General features: G+C 45.7%; 10 protein-coding genes across 10 annotated transcripts; 7 read left to right on the forward strand and 3 right to left on the reverse strand.

Annotated features, from left to right (window-relative positions):
* Positions 1–247: 247 nt before the first annotated feature.
* PAAG_02513 (hypothetical protein) lies at positions 248–574 on the forward strand (the record flags this gene model as incomplete). The annotated part of the gene is made up of 1 exon (XM_002795761.2): positions 248–574. The coding sequence occupies one exon, from the start codon at positions 248–250 to the stop codon at positions 572–574; it is 327 nt and encodes a 108-aa protein (XP_002795807.2).
* A 2,529-nt stretch (positions 575–3,103) lies between these two features.
* On the forward strand, positions 3,104–5,176 carry PAAG_02515 (cytochrome P450 55A1; the record flags this gene model as incomplete). Its single annotated transcript, XM_015844666.1, has 11 exons — positions 3,104–3,150; positions 3,206–3,279; positions 3,341–3,516; positions 3,585–3,691; positions 3,758–3,914; positions 3,983–4,095; positions 4,168–4,255; positions 4,331–4,426; positions 4,481–4,639; positions 4,742–4,931; positions 5,064–5,176. 11 exons carry the CDS (start codon positions 3,104–3,106, stop codon positions 5,174–5,176), a joined length of 1,320 nt encoding a protein of 439 aa, XP_015701714.1.
* Positions 5,177–5,598: 422 nt separating this feature from the next.
* Positions 5,599–5,981, reverse strand: PAAG_11511 (hypothetical protein; the record flags this gene model as incomplete). The annotated part of the gene is made up of 2 exons (XM_015847150.1): positions 5,599–5,741; positions 5,828–5,981. 2 exons carry the CDS (start codon positions 5,979–5,981, stop codon positions 5,599–5,601), a joined length of 297 nt encoding a protein of 98 aa, XP_015703282.1.
* Positions 5,982–8,268: 2,287 nt separating this feature from the next.
* PAAG_02516 (hypothetical protein) lies at positions 8,269–9,153 on the forward strand (the record flags this gene model as incomplete). Its single annotated transcript, XM_002795764.2, has 1 exon — positions 8,269–9,153. The coding sequence occupies one exon, from the start codon at positions 8,269–8,271 to the stop codon at positions 9,151–9,153; it is 885 nt and encodes a 294-aa protein (XP_002795810.1).
* A 655-nt stretch (positions 9,154–9,808) lies between these two features.
* Positions 9,809–10,234, forward strand: PAAG_11512 (hypothetical protein; the record flags this gene model as incomplete). The annotated part of the gene is made up of 1 exon (XM_015847151.1): positions 9,809–10,234. The coding sequence occupies one exon, from the start codon at positions 9,809–9,811 to the stop codon at positions 10,232–10,234; it is 426 nt and encodes a 141-aa protein (XP_015703283.1).
* Positions 10,235–10,294: 60 nt separating this feature from the next.
* On the forward strand, positions 10,295–12,807 carry PAAG_11513 (hypothetical protein; the record flags this gene model as incomplete). The annotated part of the gene is made up of 9 exons (XM_015847152.1): positions 10,295–10,444; positions 10,505–11,019; positions 11,078–11,161; positions 11,222–11,298; positions 11,372–11,404; positions 11,461–11,612; positions 11,673–12,173; positions 12,278–12,410; positions 12,530–12,807. 9 exons carry the CDS (start codon positions 10,295–10,297, stop codon positions 12,805–12,807), a joined length of 1,923 nt encoding a protein of 640 aa, XP_015703284.1.
* A 1,201-nt stretch (positions 12,808–14,008) lies between these two features.
* Positions 14,009–15,475, reverse strand: PAAG_02518 (arrestin; the record flags this gene model as incomplete). The annotated part of the gene is made up of 1 exon (XM_002795766.1): positions 14,009–15,475. The coding sequence occupies one exon, from the start codon at positions 15,473–15,475 to the stop codon at positions 14,009–14,011; it is 1,467 nt and encodes a 488-aa protein (XP_002795812.1).
* Positions 15,476–18,972: 3,497 nt separating this feature from the next.
* Positions 18,973–20,022, forward strand: PAAG_02520 (N-acetylglucosaminyl-phosphatidylinositol de-N-acetylase; the record flags this gene model as incomplete). The annotated part of the gene is made up of 2 exons (XM_002795768.2): positions 18,973–19,222; positions 19,355–20,022. The coding sequence occupies 2 exons, from the start codon at positions 18,973–18,975 to the stop codon at positions 20,020–20,022; spliced, it is 918 nt and encodes a 305-aa protein (XP_002795814.1).
* A 614-nt stretch (positions 20,023–20,636) lies between these two features.
* PAAG_02521 (hypothetical protein) lies at positions 20,637–23,114 on the reverse strand (the record flags this gene model as incomplete). Its single annotated transcript, XM_002795769.2, has 1 exon — positions 20,637–23,114. The coding sequence occupies one exon, from the start codon at positions 23,112–23,114 to the stop codon at positions 20,637–20,639; it is 2,478 nt and encodes an 825-aa protein (XP_002795815.2).
* Positions 23,115–23,310: 196 nt separating this feature from the next.
* PAAG_02522 (hypothetical protein) lies at positions 23,311–23,836 on the forward strand (the record flags this gene model as incomplete). The annotated part of the gene is made up of 4 exons (XM_002795770.2): positions 23,311–23,436; positions 23,531–23,623; positions 23,690–23,726; positions 23,793–23,836. The coding sequence occupies 4 exons, from the start codon at positions 23,311–23,313 to the stop codon at positions 23,834–23,836; spliced, it is 300 nt and encodes a 99-aa protein (XP_002795816.1).
* Positions 23,837–24,145: the final 309 nt, after the last annotated feature.

Genomic DNA, 24,145 nt, shown 5'->3' on the forward strand with positions numbered 1-24,145 from the left:
ATCAGGGGTATGATGATGGTGCGAAGAACCAGATTTTGTGTAGGTATACTTCACAATATAAGTCGAAGCCGATAACTATAAAGCAATCGATTCACCGCGTCGTTTGGAGTTATTTTTGCAGAGGACACACGAGGAGAGAAAAACTAACGTGAAATCGCAACTATTTTTGATTTGGAGGAACTATTCTTTAAATCTGTGTAGGGCATCCCTGGGCTTGCGTCCTCCCCTTTTTGCATCCCTCAACATCATGCACCACCAAATATCACCGGCAATTCTATACTGGGGCACCCCCGTCGTCCTCATCACCAGCGAAAACGAAGACGGTACTTCCAACATCGCTCCCATGTCCTCTGCGTGGTGGCTCGGTGATCGAAGTATGATCGGACTTGGCAGCTCAGCCCAAACTACCAAAAATATCATACGTACCAAGCAATGCGTCTTAAATTTGCCTTTCGAGGACATGACGGCCCATGTCAATTCACTGGCACACACGACGGGCGCGAATCCAGTGAACGCTTGGAAAGAGAGTGTCGGATACCGTTTCGTCAAGGACAAGTTTGCCCATGCAGACTGACTTCTGGGATATTCAGAACATAGACCAGAAAATTTAGAGTTGTGTAAATGGAAAATGTTGTTGATATTCATCGATGCAGTTAAAGGTCAACCCATAATTAAGGATTAAGGATTTGAATTCCGTGTCTTTCGTGAGTCAGTGTATCAATCATACAGGATATATTGAACTCCTGGAAAATATGTCGAAGCGGTTGGCAAGAGATAACCACAACCACTCAGCAACATCCCTCATTCTAGCTCATCTGCGGATTTCCACAGCAGTAAGTTACCAGGTCAACGAAGCTAAAAGCTGCCGCGTCCTGGTTAAACGGAGATCTAACAGTCACCTCATGACTCTTCAGGGGCACATCTCTAACGACAGTTCTATTAAGCTATTAAACTCTAGTTTTCCGGCCCAAAAGGATTTGCGCATATTCCGCAAAATCCCTGGTCAAGTGCCTAAATCATCTCCTAGGATATTGCCAACTAATGAGAGGTTGGGGCTCTGGCCACTCACTTTTCGCGTTTTAGGCTCTTGATTTCCTGGCTTAGATGAAGCTGGGCCTCAATCTTTCGACATTTTGTTGAGGTTTAGTTAAGTAGTTATCTCTAACTAGCTTGGTCGAGTTTCGTGTTTTGGTTTCCGATCAATGACACCTAGGCAGCCTATATGCCTTGTGAAAAGTTTCCCTTCCATTAGGTATCTTGGAATGCCGCCGTCAGTGACTCTCCCATAAACAAGTTACTGTTTCGTTTTAGGTCGCCACATTGTCAGGATGAAGCCCAACAGTTAAGCCCGAAGGCTTATCATTAACATAGTTAACTAATGATCTCGAGCATGATGACTCAGCGTGGCGGCAACGATGAAACGTGCAATTTGAATTTATTGATCGGTCGATATATAACTAGTGAATGTCGCCGAGCAAAGGGGCACCTGGACCTTTACGATGCAGGCCTTCATCAATTGAGATATTTATTTTCCTTTCCCTCCGTGTTTCTCAGTGCGAAAGGATTTCGCTTCCCAGGAACCAACTTGCTGGAGTTAAACTACGTGCGGGGACTTCGAGTGGGAAGCATAACGTATGTGTGTACACACCTCAACTTCTCGCCGGACATGACCAAGCTCTTAGTTGAGTATATTAACGCAATGACCTCCAAAAAAAATAAAAAAAAATAAATAAATAAAATAAAATAAAATAAAATAAAAAGAAAAGAAAAAAGAAAAAGGCTGGAGACTTGTGTGCTTTATTCTGCATGTTGAGATATCGAGAACTCTCCCTTAGAAGAATCGTTCTTATGTTCAATCCAAAGTTGTGAGATCTAGAAAGACTCTGATATTTACAGCCAATCAACTCGCCGTCCAATGCGTTGAAATTCGAGTTTTTGGTATTTGCGAAATGTATCCGTAAGGCACTTAACATGGTCAATGTCCACTCCAAAAACAAGCGCGGTTTTCCTCAAACGCAAGAATTAACTAACTAGCAGATAACGCCCACCGGCGGGAATAATTAGTTGCTCTTTGTTCCTCGGAGGACATCTCCTCGGGCTCTACGCAGGCCTCGACCATGGCATGGCTGGATTGAAAATATAATTCCAACCGCTAGCATACAACTGCACATCGTTACCTAGGTATCCATGAATCATCGGCCTGCTTCCCCTGTGGTGAAAAGTAAACTCCGCAAAGACCCATGGGCAAAAGCTTCGTTATGCCTTTGGGTTCCTATGCCTCTAAATGAAGGCTATATACCCATCTATGGATTTTCTAACCCTGTCATATTGGGTCGCAAGTGTGTGGGCAGTAGTGAATTACTAGTTACCACGTCATACCGGAGCCCCGGAACCATCCACAGCCATTACATTGTTAGCCATAATAACGGTGAGCGGCATGGGGCTGACTAGGACGATGATATCCTTCCCCTGGAGCATCCCGGATCCTAGTTTTCGTCTTTTCTAGGGTTCTAAAGTTTCTTCATCTGCTTTTATGCTCCTTACGTGGAACACTTGAATGGCAGCTGTCAAGACGGCAAACGCCCAGGCCCCCAGACCATAGATGCTTTTATATCATAGGCTGCTCTGCTCCACTTTCTGTCCGTTGATGATTTTGTTTTTATAATGTTCTTTGGGTGTTTCTCTAGAACCTTGTCTACCGTCATTCCTGATCCATTGGCTTGGGGCTAGGGTCTTCTCATTATTCCTGGTTGTTGAGTGACAAATAGTTCAGAGGTTATTTGTCAATGCAGCCAGTGAATTACATGTTATTCTTTGCTTACGGACCTCCTTTGATTTCGCCGTTCGTTCCGTGGATATATTTTATCTATAAAAGGCTCAGGTGCAATGGTTGGAAATCTCACGCCATTGGTTCTACGTCTCCTGCATCTCCTGTCTAGGATATAGATTTATATTTGTCCTTGCATTTTTACCTGCTGTTTCAGGGACTTTGATTGTCTGGCGATTTGCCACGTTGGGGATACAGAGATTGGACGTCATTGTGGAGACACGGTGTGTTGGAATGGGGTTTTCACGGCCAGTGGAAAGTGTTTCTCAGTTCTTCATGACTCCGGCAAGACGATATTTAAGGGGCTCATGCGGATTTTGCAGGTATGGTAAATACTTTTTCTCGGTTTAAAATTGACATCTTAACAGGTTTTAACAGATCTAAATCACTTAACTCTGCTCGATCGGCCCTTGCTCCACGCTCCCAATGCTTCAGCATGTCTACAGAATCTAGTAGGCCATCCGTCCCAACCCTCACAGCTCAGATGCTAAAATAGGTAACTGTCTGGATTAGGCCCTCCAAAATTCCCTTTCTCTCGCCCATCTGAGGCTATACCCCCTCTTGAGTATGCGAAACTCAGGGCCACAAATCCCGTTTCTCGAGTCACACTCTGGGACAACAGTCACCCATGGCTTGTGGTCAAACATAAGGACATCTGCAGTGTCCTTACAGATCAACGTTTGTCCAAGGTACGAACACCTTGGCCAGTCAATTGGGGAGCCTCAACTGTTTCTGATAAAAGGCACCGATTCTATAGCAACGCACCCGCCCAGGTTTCCCTGAAATGAATCCTGGAGGGAAGCAAGCTGCTAAAAACCGCCCGACTTTCGTTGATATGGACCCTCCTGAACACATGCATCAGAGGTACGAAGTTGTGCTTTTCAAATGAATGTCGGGAGGATTAAAGCTGATAGAATTGTTTTATTTAAGGAGTATGGTTGCGTCCCTTTTCACCAGGAAGCATTCTGAGACAATGCGTCCGCATATTCAAGCCATTGCCGATATTCTCCTGGATGAAATGATCCAACAGGGCTGTGAAAATCCCGTAGATTTGGTTGAGAAGTTTGCTCTGCCCCTCCCATCCTATGTCGGTCTCCGCTTATAGAAACAACCTTCTCGATCAATAGTATATGTAGTTGCTAACGACACGAATAGATCATATACGGAATTTTGGGGGTTCCGGAGCATGACCTTGTGTATCTCACCAAATGTAATGCTATTCGCAGTAATGGAAGTTCTACCGCTGCAGCTGCGGCTAATGCTAATAAGTAGGTTCTCCTTCTTTTTAATAGGTTCATTTATCTCGTTCAAATATACTAAAATTTAAGGATGGCGATTAGGGAACTCCTGGATTACATTGGAAATTTGGTCAATAAACGACTTGAAAAACCGGAGAATGACATGATTAGCAAGTTGGTTGTCGAACAGGTAGTATTTATTTGATTTGCATTTACCATTGGATGAATAGCAAGTGCTAATCATGAAACGCTTCTCTAATTATAGCTTAAACCGGGGGATATTGACAGGCTAGATGCCGTCCAAATCGCATTCTTGATGCTGGTCGCTGGAAATGCCACCTTAGTCAACATGATCTGTCTCGTAGGTCCTTAAACAGCAGCATATCTAGGTGGTGAGTTTCTAACGAACCCGCAGGGCGTCGTAACTCTTCTTCAGAACCCCAGTCAACTGGCAGACCTCAGAGCCAATCCGTCTCTGGCGCCCCAGTTTGTTGAGGAACTTTGCCGCTTCCACACGGCTTCTGCTATGGCCACAAGACGAGTTGCTAAAGAGGATATCATCCTTGGTGGCCAAGTATGTTTTATACGTTGTGACTGTACTTTGATTTTTTTTTTTTTTTTTTTCGCATTCCGCAGCCCTGAAATTACCAGCTGTTAACATGTATTTCTCCACCAGCACATAAAAGCAGGGGAAGGCATAATTGCTGCCACCCAATCCGGCAACCGGGATGAAGAAGTCTTCCCCAACCCAGACGTCTTCGATATGTACCGTAAGAGGGGATCTGAGACGGCCCTTGGCTTTGGGTATGGCGAACACACTTGTGTCGCTGAGGGGTTGGCTCGTACTGAGATGGAAGTTGTTTTTTGTAAGTCTTCTTCTTCTTCTTTTTCTCCTTTTTTTTTTTTTTTTTTTTTTGAAATAATTGGTCCATGCACTCCCATATCGATTTCAAACCCGCAGCGCGTGTCTCGCCTTCTAACATACATTTGCACAACAGCAACGTTGTTCCAACGACTTCCAAATCTTAGACTTGGGATCCCGCAATCCGAAATCAAGTATACCCCCGCAGATCAAGACGTTGGCATAACTGAGCTCCCAGTTGTCTGGTAGGGTGTTTAGGCAATTTGTTCAATGCTTTCAACTTGGATCACAGTCGCAACTCCACTCCTTCCCACAAAATTATATAGATAAATGACTTGATATTATTTCAACAAGCAAAATACCAAAGTTTAAATTAGACAAATGGGATGGCCAAAACTAGACATTTGGTCCTCTCTAACTGGAGTTTTGCACGGTAATTTCATGTGTAGTGCTGAAAGTACCGGAAGTTAGAAGTTCTGTTTCTTTCTTTCCGCTGTACCCTTTTACTAGTGGGAGAATTGGTGAGAATGTATACAATGTAGCAGCACAAACTGCCCCAGAGGGGGTGGTAAGTAATTAATCAATCACCGCCACGCCTTTAACGAATTCTTCCAAAGATTGGAATCTCTCATCCGGAAACGGTTTTGATATCTATCCCGTGGGTGGTTTTCTCATCCCATCCGAAGTAGCCGTCCCAACACACATGGAGGCGTACTCCATTTGAAGACGTCTATTGCGTTATTCGCTTTCTTCACCTCATCTAATTTGTTCTCCAAATTTTCAAGGAATATGCGTTCTATTTTTAAAAGTTTTCCTAACTCGTTTCCGTAAGTATAGACGGAATTTCGGTACTCAATTTTATGGCACTGAAATTTAATGGACCATGATCTCTTTACGTACCTCTAACCTTCTCACACAACTCAATGAGCTCCATGCGGGATGTATTTTTTCCAGACATCAAAAACTGATCCGGCCAGTCCTTAAGGTCCAAAGCTCTCTCAACAAACTCCCCTACATCATCGACGGCCGTGAAGCGAATCCATCTGTCCTCCATCCCTTCGACAAGCTCAACACTACAAGAATTTCCAAATCAACCACCGTATCAAACACAATAGGTGCCTCTTTCCATCCTCTGTCATAGGGGAGTAGTAATCATAGAAGATTCCCGGTGCAAATATCGTACACACTGGATCTTACTCCGAACGGCGGGGGTGTCAAGGAAAGAGAGCACTCTTCTTTCCGCATTTAAGGACTCAATGCGATCATGCTTCGGCTAATGCAACCTGGCACTCTACGAATGAATCTTCATCGAAGCTTGATGAGGTCGATAAGCCTGTTTCAATGCCGCGGAGAGCCTCCACGAGTGAAGATTTGTCCCTGTATTTTGATTTTCCGCCATGTTATCCGGGGCCATCAAAACACTGAGGCGGTTAAAATGGAGACTGTTAGTATGGTTGATAGGTCGTGGGAAGATTATAGATCTGTAGAGGACTTGAAATTAGAAGCAAAGAAATCTCTTTAGAAGCTGGCCGTCCTCTCGTCAAAACAGGTACTAAATGATTCCCAGTTGCTATGATCGCACGTAAATGTGGTGGCCAAGAGCACCAACGCCCGCAGTGGCTACGCGCATAGTGAAATCCGTCTGCTTTCACTCCTGATTTCACGCTCGGTTCAGCGTATGTGCTCTTTTCGAAGTCCTTGAACCCGGTATACGTACCTGGGAGTCAAGCTCACTTTATACATTCTTTATCATCAATCGATCATACAATGTATGGAGGGGATTTGTTTGATTTTAACTATCTACCCGCGTTCATCTGTTCTCAATGACTCATTAGCGGAAAATGCGAAGTAACAATTGCTGGGAGGTCCGTGCTGGCAAGGTTCGGCGATCCTCAAGCTGGCGCATTCCATAGTTAACGACCCTGGCAAGTTTTCTCGTTTTGTTGAAAATATGTCAATGGTTAAACCACAGAACTATATTTTCATAGTCAAGGCCACTCGCCAGAAGCAGCTGTGATCCAGGACTCGTGGATGTGAACTGAAATTGGAGCAAAGAGACTAAGTCGGAGGAAGACGTAATTTTTCCACTCTTGGACCTGAAGCGATGGCCTCTAGGCTCAAATATCAGCCCCAAAAATATGTAAAAGGCAAGATCCAAAGAATCACGCCTCGAACCCAAAGGTTTATGTGAGCAAGGACCAATATTCGTTGTGGTTGGAATCAACAACATTGATTATTGCTTCTTCGATTCTGGGGAGCACACTCTCGACATTAGTGATTTCCAATCGAGAAAAGCTGTACATGGCCTATCCCCTATTCATCCTCATCCGCATAGAGAATCCGCCCGTCTGTGTAAATCACTGAGCATCTGAGCAATCTAGCCGTGTATTGTATCTTGTTGACATTTGGGAGGGCTTTTGGGCAGTTGATCCGATGATCGCTGTCACTTGGTCGGTTTCGAAATAATCAGGTTTGTCGTTGTGCCGTAAAATGCTGATTCTCCGTCCTTGGCCTTTTCTCGAAGTGAGAAAGACATCGAAGTTCCTGTCCGTGCAGAATGAAAGGCCCTGCGCGATCCCCTTTTGTAGATAGTCAAAGCTTGAGTGGAGCCAATGGATTTCCTTGATCTGATGATATTAATGTCCTCTTCAATGTATAGATTGGGGGGTGACCTTTCGACTCTGGGGCAGTGTAGTTGAACCATGATAGGCGGAGGATGTAGCGAATTGTGTCGTGTGGCTCACTTCGGATTCTCCATGCCATGGCTAGTTACGCAGTTTTGGATGAGATTTAGGTCATCGTCTATGATCCTAGATTGCGTCGGAGTATTTCAATTTTGATGGAATGGCGTAAGTAATCATCCCACATGTGGATATCTACACAGTCATGACACAATGCCACCATAGATATAGTTACTTGTTAATGCGCGGCGCAGAGGATTCAATAAAGGCAAGGCTGCAAATCCACCCCCTGGCGGGTAAATATAGTAAATTGGGTGGTTGGAATTCCACGCCGCTGCGGTCAACAACTCGACTACCAAGCAAATAAAAGACATTATAATAAATAAACAGATAAACATTGTGTATAAGAATATGAGAGAGAATTAAGAAGAGAAGCTCTTGAAGCAGGAATACATCGGCAACATTTTCTTTTTGCTCTTGAAATAAGTATCATGGTTTTCTACGCAGCGGCAGAAGGAAGTCAACTCGCGAGGAAGATTTTAAACCTTGGCAGAACCAGCCGTTTGTTCCCACCCCATATTTAACCGTCCTCGCTCCTCCGGGTTTCCTCTCACTTGTTATTCTGGGGCTGAAATTGCTTCAGCTAACGTATGGCTCGACATGCCGCCTCGAAACCGAAAAGAACGGCGTGCAGCTCAGGCTTCCACCGCAGGCAATGCTGCATTCGACCCGGCCTCGATCCCTCTTAGTCGCCCTTCCGTCGTCAACAACTCCTCCCCGAACGCAAAAGCCCGAACGCTCTATGAGATCGCAGCCGAAAGAGAGGCGGAGCTAAAAGGAATCAGGCCAAAAGAGGACCTCAAACCACCCTCGGGCACAGAGTTCGTCACAATTTCTCCTTCGGGTGAAATATCTCGAGTTGATGATCCCTCCGAGCTATCTACGAAAAATCAAAGCAACACTTCAGCTCCCCCGGGTGATGAAGCTGACGTAAATGCGCCTATACCGCCTCTCCCTGACACTATATTCATCTCGATGCCTCTCTCGGTTCTTCACTTTACACTGTCCTTTCTCGCAGCACACCAGTATGCCCAAGAGATCCCACTGCAAACACTCCTAAGGGAGTCGGCTTTTGTATCCTTCCCTACTTTAACTTTCCTGATCCACCTTGCTCACGGTCATATTATCTCGTTTGATATATTCAACTCCCGAGGTAAAGAGGAGCAGAGGCGGAATGGAAAGAACGGGGATCCGACGCGACAGGATTCTACCAATGATGATACTACTGCCATGGAAAAGATTTTCAAAGCTCTATTTCCCCCTTCGGCAAAATCAATCATATTCGTCCCCGTGGCCTGTTTTCTCGGCGGACGCCTAATAGCGATCACGAACGAGGCATCCTACTATGCAGTGATGAAAAAAGCACCCTCTTTGGGGACTTTGTGGGTTTGGCTGGTGTTGGAGCTGTCGTTGATCCCGGCTCTTTTGGCGGTCTTAGTACCAATTGGATGGGCTGTTCTATTCAAGGGCTATGGAATTATCTGAGCTAGTTACCCTAAAACGGACGAGGGGGTCGAATGGGATAATTTATGAAAGATAATAGATCTCCCTCAGCAACACTTGCGTTGATCATCAATATGCGGTCACTTCTCTCCTAGCTTCGCTCGCCTACAGGAAATTATTTAGAAGCCGGTTTTTGCTAAGTAAAGCTCGCATATTTAATGCTTTCTGGTTATACACACCCTATGGTCGTCTTCTTGCGTTGTGTAGACGAAAATAAAGAGTGATCGACAAAACATGAAAGTGTTTGATATGCACACATAAATAGAAATATTTTAATTTCTGCCCGGGTTTCGGGAATTTTGAGAACGACGGAGCAATGATCGAGTTACCGGCCACAACAACACTGTAACTACGGCCTTGAAACCAGTTGGAATGGACAAACATTATATAGTTAACTGATTTCCATCTTTACATATCACTTTCCACTATAACAGCAGCTTTGATTCCCACGGGGGATTGTTTTTCTTTACCTGGATGACTTCTTTCAGCGTCGGCCCATCGTCATTTCAGAGAACACTGGATAACTAGTCTCACATCATCATCCATCATCTCCAGGGGTGCGTGCTCGTCCAAACAACATGGCACACTTGACATGATATTCTGCCGTTGTTTCAAGCCTTTGTATCTTGGGCCCAAAATGCCAGCTGCACTTCGGGAGAAAACAAGCAAACACTTCGTCATGAGTCTTATCATCTTTCAACTCTACGGTGGATCTGCTGTCACGGCTTATGGGGACAGCGTCGTCCAGGCCCACACCTCTTGGTGTCCTTCAACTGCAGCACTGGAGCAGCCTCTGCGACGCTTGATCAGCAACATGTTCGAGGCAGCCCGACTCTCCCCGCTTTTCTATCCGCCGATTTCTGTACTGCTAGAAATCAGGTGGAGCATACGTTTAACAGGCATGCTCGTAGTCGTTCCTACCACGTCCCAAGGGCCTCTTCTGGTGGCTGCTTTCTTCCAGCGGAGATTCCACAAACAAGCTCCCATTTTCGCTTTCGTTCCCTCAGTTATCTCATGCAACGCTTGGAGATTTCCTCTCGACGCCAAAACTGGAGGGAAATAGGCCCTTGATTTGTTTTTGCACCGGATTGGTTGTGTCCAGGAGCAGAACAGCGTTCCAATCATGGTTGTCGATCTCAGGAAGCTCTTTGATCTTTCCGTTTTATTCCTGTTCGAAATTTTCCTCTTTGCCAATGCCGAAACGGTGGAGCTTCGAGTGTCAACTTCTGGAGGAAACGAATCCAGTCCCATCCTGTATGGGTTTATGTTTGAAGTCTGTATGCGAGAGCCTTCACATGACAAGCTGGCTATCTCGCTGACAAGGTCGTCCTAGGATATAAATCACTCTGGAGATGGTGGAATCCATTCCCAGCTGCTCCGGAACAATGGGTTTCAAGGAGAATCTCCTGATCTCACAGCGTATAATTCGGTGGGTAATGTGACCTTGGGTGTTGACCTTAGTAACCCTCTCTCTGCTGAAATTCCGCGCAGCCTCAAAATCTCCGTTCCAGAAGGCACCTCTGGTGAGGTGGGCTTCTCAAATGAAGGATACTGGGGGATCCCAGTCAATTCCGAAACATACACCAGCGCTTTCTTTATAAAGGGGTCGTATACCGGCAAAGCCACCCTTAGTCTGAGAGGACGCGCCAACAATACATTATACGCCTCACAGGATGTCAATATTCAAAGTAATGCGGACAAGTTTACCTATTATGAAACGAAGTTCAAACCAGAACAGGCGCCGGATGGAGATAACCTTTGGGCATTGACATTCAATGGATGCAAACTTGCTGGGCGAGAGATCTATGTCTCGCTGATCCAGCTGTATCCCAGGACTTTTCGTGACAGGTCTGTATCTTTGCATATTTGACATTCTCCAAGGGGAAATCCTAACTAGAGTGCCTAGGAAAAATGGTCTTAAACCTTCACTCGCGGACCCCATTGCGAATATGAATGGTTCGTTCCTTCGATTTCCCGGGGGCAACAATCTGTAGGTTGTTCTCCGCCTCGGTCCTGGGTGAATTAGGCCGAGCTAAACAGTGATAAATAGCGAAGGAATACATCCCTATTCCAGGTGGAAATGGAACGAAACTATTGGGCCGCTGGAGAGTCGGCCTGGCCGTGAAGGTATGATTAAGAGAATAGCTTATTTGTTCATGTCCTGTACAGCGAGGAGTACACAAGTAACCCCATGTTCCAGGTACATGGTCGTACGCGAATACCGATGCCCTTGGTGAGTCAATCTTTTCGCAAGACGATGTCGCATTCCATGAATGTTAAGTAGTACAGGTTTGCTTGAATATCTATGCTGGTGTGAGGATATGAACCTCATTCCTCTCCTAACGGTTTGGGATGGTCTAAGCTTTGGACAAGGTCCAGGAGATATCATCACCGGTGATGCTCTAAAGCCCTACGTTGAAGATGTGCTCAATGAAATAGAGGTGCGTTTGATCCAATTTATACAACTACCCCTGATGTCACCACTCTGACATTGTGGGAAGTTTATTCGCGGGGAATTATCGACGACATACGGAGCTCTCCGGGCAAAGCTTGGTCATCCAAAATCTTTCAAACTATTACATGTCGAAATTGGAAATGAAGATCATCTTTGGGGAGGTGGGCCATCATATCCAGAGCGGCTCATGATGTTCTACAACGCAATTCATGAGAAATATCCTGATATAAATCTCATTGCGAGCACGGGAGAGTTCCTCCCTGCGAGGTTGCCAGACGGACTCTGGATCACTTTTCACGCGTACTCTTCACCAAGCGAATTAGTCTCCTGGTTTAACAAATTCGACAACGTTGACAGGGCACATCCCTGGTCTGTTAGCGAATTTGCGTGCAGCAAAAATGACGAGGGAGCGCAAATACCAGAGCCTAATGTGCAGTGCTCGGTTGCGGAGGCGGTTTTTATGATTGGGATAGAGCGCAACAGCGATGTTGTGAAGATGGAGGCATATGCTCCGTTACTGAGAAATCGTGGGGGCACCCAATGGACGGTATTTCAAGATCCTTTGCGCATATTAAAATTTTTTTTTTTCTAAATACCCCAGACTGTTGAAGGAGGCTCTGGCCATGTGTTCTAAAAGAATTGAATTTACAGCCCGATCTCATAGAATTTAACCATAACCCAAATAGGGTGGTTCTATCGACTAGTTACTATGTGCACCAACTGTTCTCACTCTATCGAGGTCACACTGTCCTTGAAGTGCTGTCCAACCGCCCCTTTGGGCCAGGTACGGTTCCTTCTTGCTTTAAACTCACCGCCCAATTCGATGTGGCCAGTTCATTTCTTACGGACTATACTTTCCCATTGCTTTGTTTTTAAATCTAACCCCTCCCCATTGACAAATAGTTTACTGGGTTGCCTCAAAATCTAACACCAGCTACATCGTCAAATTTGCCAATTACAGCCCTGATAGACGCGAGATCAAGGTTACATTTGACGATAAAAGGATCGACTGCACATGTTCCCTCCACCTCATCAGTGGCCCACCGGAGGCCAGCAACGTATACGGTTCAACCAAGGTAACCCCTATCAAATCCGTCATTTCACCAAACGGTGAGAATGGCACGTTTAGGTTAGATGCGCCCTCATGGGGGGTAGGCGTGTTGGTTGTGAGCTTCAGGTAGCAGATAGCTATATATATATATATATATATATATATTTGTAGGTGTGGTAATGCGGCTGGCTTGATCTGATTTACGAAAGACGTCTTTCTATGTCTATTTTTGATCCATCAGGGGTCATTTTCACTTTCATTTCCACTTGTGGGTATATGTACCAGATGTATGTGGAATAGAAGCCTATGGGTAATATATAGATATATCGAGGTTAAACATGTCACTCGTGCGATAATTAATCACAACGAGAGACCTCACTAAGAGTTTGTCTAAATAAATATAATTATGGTCATGATTTCATTCTAGATTCGTGAGACATAGGCAGGCAGCTATTTATATACAAGATGTTTTTGGTTAAGCATAATTTTTGTCCCGTGTTGTTGCCCTTTCATTTCACCCCTTTTCGAGTCGATAAAGACCCAACATAAGGCATAAGAAAGCAGAAACAACCGCCGTAGATTCAAAAGCAAGATAACTGACCCTATAAATGTATGTATAGGGCAGATCCCCACGAGGAAAATAAAAGGATGAGCAGAGTTTGTGTCAACTATGGGGGAAAATAAAGACAGCGAACGTATAGGGGATATTTGTTTTCAGCATAAGATGAGATTTAGAACAACGATCCAGCGCAAGAACGGGAAAAAGGGCACATTTTCTGTATAACAGGCATGCTGCAGGGAAAAGAAGGAGATCCAGTGGCTAAATCGATAGAGCAAACGGATGAAGCAAAATAAAAGGACACCCAACATCAACAAGCATAAAGTTTCAAGATGTTGCAACTTTTACGCTGTTAAACTCTATAGTTAGCTGCAATTATTTGGCTCAAAGTGATGGAGTGGGGGAAAGGGGAGAGGGTTTAAGGTTAGAAGGGATCGTAAATTGCTGGTTGAAAAAACTGGTCATGGAATCGTGGAGGTTTTTTTTTTTTTTTTTTTTTTTTTTTTTTTTTTTTTCGTTTCATGGACATAAGAGACAACAGAAATAAAGAACTAAGTTAAAGATGCCAATTGGCACTGAAATCGGAGGAGGGATGTTTTCAAATAAGATTCATAATACTAGCATGCATATGCGATCACAAAATGGAAAAGCATTGCTTGAAGTCTCAGGACGATTTTTGAATAGAACGGATATCGAGGATGATTATAGGTGATTGTCGATGATGGGGTGTGAGGAGCGCGAGGTTGATAGAGCAGAACATTATTTATTGGCTCTAGTTCCTCATGGTCCGGCGAGGGGAAGGGGGGGCAGAGTAAGTCTCCACCGAAACTTCAGATTTGTCTGAGGTAACATAACCCGGGGGGCTGGCAGGTACGTCGGTGTACACAGGTGGCATCTCTTCATCCCAACTAATTCCTAACCCAGCGCATTCCGTGACATGGAGCTGGAACACCATGCGCAAAACTCGTGCTGAGCCAGTTGGGGTGATGATATTGACGTTGCTATTGGGACAATACTCTTCTGCGACAATCTGTTCCACCACGAGATCGTGTTTGATTTCCAAGCCTCCATCAGGGGTAGGGGCGAGGTTGCACGTGGGGTTCGATCCTGGCGTGATGTGGGCTTCAAACTCAATATTTATCTCTCCACCAACCGTATCAAAATCCGTCTTCCACCCGTTTTTCTGTTCGCCGTTGCCAATTATCCGTCTCATTTGGTGCAAAATGCCCTTTCCATCAGGTACTTTCTGGTGGTGTTGACAACAAGCAGAAGATATTATCGTCTGCTGCTCCTCTATCCGCCACATCATTTTCCGCAAGCGCCATCTGACGCTACCGTGTTCCCTTTTCTCCACGACACCACGAAGACTAAACCGAATGGGAAAGTTACCGATTGGGTGTATTACTGGAGGAACGATGGCCCTGCCTACTAGGTTGGTTGGAGGGAAAATGCGCATTGAAGTTTTGTCAGGGCCCGGCATGATTGCTCGTTTTATGTTTACGGGCACTTGAAGGTGTAGGTCCTCGCCAGCTGCGGTGACTGCATACGCGGAAAGGTTGTAGGAAACCGAACCCAACGCCGCATGAGTTGTTGCCTGCAAATTGCCAGGAAACAAGTGACTAAATGGGAAATCATGATTGCCGGTCTTCAGATGGCAAGGCTCCGTCAAAAACTCCCACTTGTACAACACATTCGTGCGTGATTTGCAGGCCGGACAGTCTTTAGATACGGGTTTATTGGTAGTAGCTGTGCAGGTAAGTTGCATGCGTAAGGTTTTGAGGATGATTTCCCCTTGAGAATCAAACACGGAAAGCAGTAGACGACCGGACATCAATGCACCCGTAGATCGACTGGGAGAACCGTATAGAACCAACGGTGGGGATTCAATAACAAGGTCCAAGCTCGCACCAGGGGCAGTGAGAGCATCGTGGTTATCCGTTGATTTTTCGCCAGAACGCAGAAGTATCCAACTCCGTCGCTTCTCCTTACGACCCCGATCCCGATCCCGATTGTGATGTGGATGGATCAGATGATCTAAGGAAAAAGAAAGACGGCGTTCAGGTTGCTCCGGTGCATGGGTATCATGTCCAGAACGGTTGCTTGAGAAGATCTCGCTTTTCCGTGAAGGTGGTGATGAGGCCGATCTAGCAGCATGGCGATCGCTGTGCTCGTGCGGTAGACTGAGGTATGGAGGGTGTGCAGTAGACCGCACGAGGCTGGAGAGAATTCTGCCCGGCATGGCGAGCGTTGGATATTGTCGATTTGGAGATATGTATTGTCGCCGTCACAGAGGGCAGCGGCTGCTAGCAGGGGAATTCCGCGAGGGCGGGACTAAAGGTGACGAAAGAGTACCTAGCAAGGTAACAACTCCACTCTATCTCTTGTTCTTTTGGATATCGGGGTTTGCTGTTGCCCTATTGCATTTGCCATACAAAAGGACAGATAGATCCCCGTGGTCATCTGAACCGATAGGAGGTATTGATTGGGGTTCAATATCGAGATCTCTGATGAATCCACATACCAATTTGCAACTTGTGAATACTCTGCGTGGGTCAGAGGAACAGGTTTCATTAGCCATGAGTCAGGTAATAATCAAACAGAAAAGCAACACCAGTTGAGGGGTAGAAACCGCGGGAGGAAAAAATTTGCTAAACTTTATGGTAGATCCTAGATCTAGGGAACGGGGTTGTATCGGGGTGGTAAAAGAGGTGTAAAATACACTTCGGTGGCAACGAAAGTTTGGTATTGCGTTGTCATGCGACCCAAATACAGCGCATCTAGACTCTCCGCCGAGGAACTAGACTTTGACACCGTCATCGACATCAAAATACTTGGCAGCTCAAACTATTAATACTGTTGAAGAATAATCACGTTGACCAAGAAACAACCAGGCAACTCCTAGGCCAGGTTGAACGTTTCATATCGTTGACGTCTGCAAGTTTCCGCTGCCCGTTGGACTCCAGTATCTGACCCGCACAGAAATTAGTTACTTCTGAGTAGTTGCCCCCCTGGGTAGGTTGTTACAGAGTAAATTGGCACCATATGACTATCTCTGCCGTTTTGCAGCAATGCACTCCGCAATTGGGGTAAATCATGCCATGCGCCGCCATTTGTCTGGGAACAATTCACCTTGACGCAAGCGATTGGCCCAACATTTAACCAACCCTGGCTGGCGTGCAGAATGCGCTACTGCAAAGGCTCAGTCTTCTGAACGTCAGTTAATCGTGAGCAGCCGTTGCGCAGGGGCTAGAAGCAAACACCAAATGTCAAATTGAGATATGCTTCTAGAGCGGGCATCACGCAATTTTGTAAAAATATTGGGAACTTTCAGACGTGGGCCCCGTGTGTTGTGGCTATCGGCATCCTTTTAAACGAGAGAGCCAGAAAATATGATGTGGTCTGATATTATTTTTCTCCTTCACAGCCTGCGAGGTTGCGACGAGATATCTGACTTTCGATCATCCATGGTAGCCTTCAACAGCCTTGCAAGGTTTGAAAATTACAACTAAATTGTGCCAAACCAAACCATGGGTCAGGTGCCCCAAATGAGAAGCTTGGAGAAAAAGTTCTTCCAACTTCTCCACACCATTGAGTCGAATGCGATTGTTGGTTTGAACTAACCGACATTTATAATTTTAGCACATCCTCCCTCCCAACGAATGAATGCTATGTTGATGACTGATCAAAATTTCTTGCTGCAGCGCACTCTTACCACACCCAACGTTAACAGGCACACTGCAATGCCCCAGCTTCTAATCGCAACCGGCTGCAATGGCATATTGTGGCTAATAAACATATTTCTTATTCTTTCGTCATTCTCTAAATTTCGGACGTTGCTTTGGTTCGGAGTGGTCGTTGCAACGCGTTGGGATTCAACCAAGTGTTTCGCTTCCCAAAAAATATCTCTCACCCAAACTCAGAGGAGCAGAGTGACATTTGAGCTCAACCCTTGTCACGTAGATTGTTTAGAAGTAAGAAGGGAACTTCCATATGCAGACTGGGAGGTGCCCTATTCGTTTACTGCAGAATTTACTGACCAGCCAAGTCTGACATACAACACAGTCAATCCCAATAAAACAGACCTCGAGAACCACCTGAATGCCAGAAACGTGCTGGTAGCATGCTTTTATCAGATGCTGACAGAATCTTCCCAGCTTCGTTACCTAACCTGACGCTCACATGAGAGGAGATCATGAAACGTGTCTACACAGACAGTGACCTGCACTTCACAGCCGATCCTGCGGATCTGCTCTCTAGCACCGGCAGACCAGGGCAGCTGCAGCAGCGGTTGGCTTACAAAGGAAAAAGTAATCAATTCCGTCATTTGGTTAACCTTCGACTCGCTTTTGCAGAAACCAAAAAGCAAGTTTAACGTGTTAGTCTTATTATATACGGAAGTGTATGATTCACAACGTCTTAGGGGACCCGCTTTGGCGTTTTAGATTTGGTTGATGTTAAGACCTCAAACAGTGCCATACTTCCATACAGTGTTCATAAATTTGGGACTGGGTATCGAATCAAATGTCCATGCTGCAGACAGGAGACAAAATCACCCTACAACATTCACATTGCCCAGGATGAATTGAAAGAGGCCGAGTTATATATAGAGTCAAGGAGTGGCAGAATTGTGGAACCAGAGACAATGCAGAGAGCAGGTAGATCATTCTTGTTTCCCGTCTGGCATCGCATTGTTCACATAAGCCTTGTAACTATGGGAGAAATGGTCTTACACGTAGAAAGAGCATCTATATCTGCGGCCGCAGTTATATAATTAAGCCAGGTGGCGGCGTCCTTTAGTATCTCAAGTCATATAGATCGCTACACATCTAAGATTTATGCTCAGGTCGACCTCTGCCCGAAATGAGCCCCTTTGAGATGATCCCGGTGTTTAGGGCCTAAATACTGTTTACCTAGGGATGTTAGGTGGCCTCTATAGTCCAGTATAGAACTATTGGCGATTGGGCCTTTTTGCCCGTTGTTGTTATGCAGTCTTCAACTAACTAGTCAACAAACAAGTCGTGATAATTATATATTACATAATCTGGAAGGTTTGTCATGTGATTGCGTTATTTCATTCGAAGGGTTTAAGCTTCGGCATCAACCTCAACCTGACCAACAACGCCCAGTTCTTGATTGCACTGTGCAAAATGGCGGGATAGTTATTTAGTTATTGTGTTGACACCGGAGCAACTGACAAAGGATACAGTGATGGGCCTCTCCAGGAGCCACTAGCCCACGATGTTCAATTAGTGCCATTCGACTAAGCCTGTCGTGTTATAGGCGCGGTCTCTTGGGCCCGCTTAAACAAAACCGCTCCATCTCAAAGCTTCATTGGATCGACATCCGCCCCTCCCCCTTTTTCTACCCCGGAGTAGATTATTATGCCACGTTACCTATTCACGTCAGCTCCTCAACAGCAAATCGGTTCGTTGTGCTGGTTGTTCTCCACTTACCTAGCCAAAAAGAGAAGAGAACAGAGGAGTGTCCGTGCCCTTTAAATAACTACTTGGGGAGCGGAGTTAGCAGAGGAACTTGTTTGCGACGTCTATCAAACCCCACTGGGCGTCTTTCTACGTCCCGACATTATTGTTAGGTTGTGTCCCGTCCGTGGAGGATTACTAAATTTTGTCACAATCGCAAGAAGAATTTCGTTATTCAATTGCAAAATTCAGAGGCAAACCCTTCCACCATTAGATTTACTATCCCATACATCCGATCCCACAAAATCTTGTAGCCATGGGGATCGACTCTAGCTCAACCCTTCTCGCTCTCGCCTTGATCCCCTCTTTTCTCCTCTTCTTCTGGACTATGTCGGCCACATCCTCTCCGTCGCCGTCTGGTCTCACCTTCCCCAATGTTCGGAATAAGAGGATATGTCTTTTAATAGCGCATCCAGACGATGAGGCCATGTTTTTTGCACCAACGTTGTTGGCAATGACTCGACCGGAGTCCGGAAATCATTTGAAAATTCTTTGTTTGAGCTCCGGTATGCGCATTAGGCTTTTCCTACGTAGCCTCCTGCATGTGCTTTTCTAGAAAGTGTCTCCACATATCTCCTACCTAGCTCGACAGGGACTTAACGAGCAGTTTCTAACAACAAAAAATTTACCAAATACAGGCAACGCAGACGGTCTCGGCCACATCCGTAAAGATGAACTAAAAGCCAGTGCGCTCCGGCTGGGCCTGCGCAGTGAATCTGACGTTTTCGTCGTGGACGACCCATCCCGCTTCCCGGACAGCATGACCACAACCTGGTCCGCATCCGACATTGCGACCCTCCTAGCTTCCGCGTTCGCGCCCGAACTTTCCTCCACCACCAACGGCTCCTCCAAGTCCACCAAAAAGCCTCCCAATGCCACAATCGACATCCTCATCACCTTCGATCAATCGGGCGTCAGCAACCACCCCAACCACCGCTCCCTCTACCACGGTGCGCGCACTTTCCTTCAAAATCTCATGAAGGACAAATCTGGCTACACCTGTCCCGTAACCCTCTACACACTAACTTCCACAAATATCTTGCGCAAATACATCGGCGTGCTGGATGCGCCGTTTAGCATGGTGCATGGGCTTGTTGGAGCTGTCTTTGACCGGAAACGGTCGTCGAGTACGGCAAAGGACAAGCAGCCGAAGAGATTGCTGTTTGTGAGCAGTATTGGTGACTGGTTGGCTGCCGTGAAGGCAATGGTACGAGCGCATAAGAGCCAGATGGTCTGGTTTCGATGGGGCTGGGTATCGATCGGAAGGTATATGGTTGTTAACGATTTGAAGAGGGAGAAAATATAAATTTGGGGGTCATTCCAGGGGATGGGAGCGGGGGAGGTGTGTTTGCGTTGATAAGAGAAAGTGATTGAACGGAATTTATATATTTGAATCCGTATTTAGCCGTATAACCCTTTTGTATCATAATAGATAGATATCATAATTATTTATAAACTGTACATACTATACTGAGCTATTTATTCCTAATTAAGAAAGGGTTGCGATTCCTTTAAATAGCTAGAAACTACTTCAAGTTTCGTGTTTGCATTGCAGATGGATGGAATCAGTATCTGCTCTCATGGAAGAAAATTGAGGGAAGTTAGGGAAATGATACAACGCTTCAAATAATGAATATGCAACACAACTATATAGGTAGAGTATTTGTTCCGTTGTAATCATTTGTACACAAACGCCAAAAATGAGAGTCAACAAAAGATGACGTCCCCTAGATTTTTGAGAAAATCAGAGCATAGTGAACGGAAAGAATGTGAGAAAGTATAAAAATGAGAGATGTGAACAGCAGATTGATTGAGGTATTGTGTGGAAGCGCAGATAGACAGATAGATATTAAAGAAATTTTCACATTAGATAGGAGACTCTGATATCAACAAGAAATCGAATTAAGCCACGAGCTTAAATCAACCCACAGCTGGGGCAACTTTGTGCAATGAAACTTGTGGATTGTGAGAATATGCCATGCATCCATTTGGATGTTCACCAATAACTGTAAAAATAGCTTTCAAAAACTTATTCTCCTCTGGATCACTCAGTCGCAGGTCCAGATCAGACAAACCTTTCTCTGGGCGCTCCCGTTTCCCGTTGGGCCAGAAACTTGCTGGCTGGAATTCCACAACCCCTGTTCTGATGTTATAGTATGTGTATTGTGGTAAGAACCGTTCCCACTCTTGCAGGAGACGCGGAATAAGCCGGAATTGCCAATGGTCAACGTCCTGGTCCCAGCGTCGGCCATCAAGCAGCAATCGCACCCATCGTTCTATAATTGTTGCATCTCGACTAGTGTTCAACTGCTCCAGGTTAAAGGCTGCCTTCATGGTTCTGTACTTCTTTATCACCGACAGATTAATGGAGATGCTGGGCTCATGGGGCTCAGCTGTTTCTTGCCGTTCCCGTAGCTCCAGTCGCCTGATTTGCCTCTGTGCCCATCGCTCATTAATGTAGCTAGGAGCTTTACCGGTTATCTGTGCATCTAGGTCCTCACGCAGGTAGTGAATGTACTTTTTCGCCTCTCGCATTTGTTGTAGCTGTTCCTTGGCATCTGCGACAGAGCCATTTGCAGCTGCTGAATCAGGATGTGTGGCCATAAAGGCGTTTGTTGGAATTTCTAAACTGGATTTCCAGAGGTTGCCTTGTAACCGCTGGTAAGTTTTCTTGAGTTTGACCTGCCACTGGATATTCTCTGGTAGGAGTGTCAAAAGATGTTCAACAAACGCTTGCTTCGCAGTATCTCGTCTCTTCAATGTTTCTTGGAATAAAGCACATCCTTCCCTCATATATTTCAGGGTATGGTCAAGCCTACTTCGCGTCCAGGACGTGGTAATGAGCATATCATATAGCGGGATTGTTGGCTTCACGTTATACGGATTAGAGGTCATGGTATCGAACAGTGCCTTGACGGTTTCTTTTGGAACTTTGCCAACGCTGTTCTCTTTTGCTCTGGGGCCCCATCTTTCGGAGGACAAGACAAAGGACCATTCAACCAATTCCAACCAAACAGAGTCGGGAATTGGGATATTGTAAGATGTAGAAATAAAATCAACCAGCTGCAGTGCTGTGGAGAGGTCGTTGTTCGAGCCGAATATGTGTGCGACGGCATACAAGAGACGAGATGTAGGATGCAAAGGGGATGTGGGGCTGAATTGTTTAACCGGCGGGATATTGGCCGGATCCTCATGAGCCATTATCTGCTCGACATCAATATTCCACACAGTCTTCAGAACATTATTTACAGCCACGATATGGCCCTCTCTGCTGGAAGCAGTCATAATGCTGATATAAGTTACCTCATCGGGTTGTTGGCCCTTTGCAACCATTTCATCATACAGTTGAAGCACCTCCTTCCGCACACTGTTTTCGGCGCCAGTACCATATCCTTGATAACCCGTATTCCTGTTTATATAACTTCGCTTCCTGTAAACCCACGGGGTAAATCTTAAGTTATATTTCTCCTTCGACACGTACGCGTGATGCCACCCTTTCGCCTCCATGTAATGGTTATAACAGGCAGTAGTTGGTTCAATCTCATCCACAGCCATATCATACCACAGCCAGTCTGCCATGTCGGCATCTCCCATTGACCTCGCGCAATCCAAAAGATGGGTATATTCAGCAATGCCCAATATAAATCCAGCCTCCCGGCGTCTCTCGACAGCGAAATGCAGCACCCGTTTGAACTCGTCGAATATTACCTCAAGGGTCTTGTATCCCTTGGCATATGCTACGGCAGGATGAAATCGCCGGTGTAATCTTTTGTGAGGCTCGATAAAATGTGACGGGGTAAGGAGAGAGAGAGCTTCGGCAAAGGAAGGTTCAGGTAAGTTATACGTGATGGTCTGAACTTGCTCTGGGCCCAAAAAAGCATAAACCGCGATATCGGGCGTCTCCCGATCAAGGTAGTCAATAATCCCATCGTCTGTTGAATAGTACGTATCCATTAACTCCGAAGTGAGAGATTTATACGGTTTTCCGTCACCCCGTTTCAGTTCGGCTTCGGTCCGTCTATGGGTGTCGAGATTAAATGACAACGCTTGCATGAGGAAAGGGGATTCTGAAGGTTCCGTGTGCTTGAGTTTCAACGAGTTCCATATCGTCTTAATTGGCTTAAATATCCACGGACTATAGGCTTGTGTAGAGAACATCTTCAATTGTTGTGCGGTATATCGAGTGCGAAGAGTGTGCACTGAAGAGCCGCGGAGGTAGCCATCACCAAAGAGCCGTGTGCAGCATGACGGGCAGACAAAGTGAGAGCTCAGCGCCTCACTTCGAAAACCAATTCCTCGCATCAATGAATCACAATAAGCTAGAATGAGTCGAATTCGGCGAATCAATCGTGGCAGGCATGGATAAGTGTCGTCTTTTCTTCGTTGTTGGTCCAGCATAATTTTTTTTTTGGGGGGGGGGGAGGAAGGGCTTGTTAACAATCTGAGCAATCTGCCGTTATCGCTAACCCACTTAAGGACACCGCCTTTGCGCGTTGAACTTCTGTGTTTCTGCGACGAAACTCCAAATTTTCTTATCCAGCGTCCAATCTTCGCGCCTCGATCGAATCTCTAGCCTCCGTTTACCACAGTCAACATGGCTGAAGCAGATGCCGGGGCCACGGCTCCGTTTTCGGAGCCCTTGGACCTCGTTCGTCTCTCGCTTGATGAGGTGGTTTTCGTGAAGCTTCGTGGAGATCGAGAGCTAAAAGGTCGTCTACATGTCAGTCAAACCGCACTTCTTCCACACCCTCCTCCGGCCTCACTGATTCCTGCTATTTTCTCACGGAGCAATTGCGATATTAACGTTTATGTAGGCCTACGATAGTCATTGCAATTTGGTCTTGGGCGATGTGGAAGAAACAATATACATAGTCGAGGAAGATGAATCCGAACGAGAAATGATTAAGGTAAACACTTTGCCCAGTAGTTTGCTATTTTTTTGCTCCATTGTCGCTAATATTACTCCATCGCAGACGATCAAGAAGCAAGAAGAAATGCTTTTTGTGAGAGGTACGGAGAGCATTTGGCCATGTGGCCGGGATGCTAGTGCTTTATGACTAACTTATTTGCAAACAGGGGACTCTGTTGTCTTGATATCTCCCCAATCTCCGTCATCATGAGCACAACCAGATACGAAACTTAAAGCCTCCAGCGAATAAATGATTGAACAATATAGGATCTAGAGGTAGAAATGCGGTGCTCCTGGAGCAAGGTCTAATGAGCCAACCGGGAAATGAGCAACGAGGTCTCCTCCTACTCTGTTATGTGTCGAATCTAATGACTACAGAGCCCAAGTCAGGTGTATTCAATTTACGGTATTAATGGATAGTGTCTCTATTACTTGAAGTCGAGTCAGACATATGTGGCTCTAGATAGTGGCTCTAGATAGATAAATGGAAGACTCGCCTGAATCGGCATGCGAAATAGGC

Source organism: Paracoccidioides lutzii (genome assembly GCF_000150705.2).
Source record: "Paracoccidioides lutzii Pb01 unplaced genomic scaffold supercont2.5, whole genome shotgun sequence".
Lineage (NCBI taxonomy): Eukaryota > Fungi > Ascomycota > Eurotiomycetes > Onygenales > Ajellomycetaceae > Paracoccidioides > Paracoccidioides lutzii.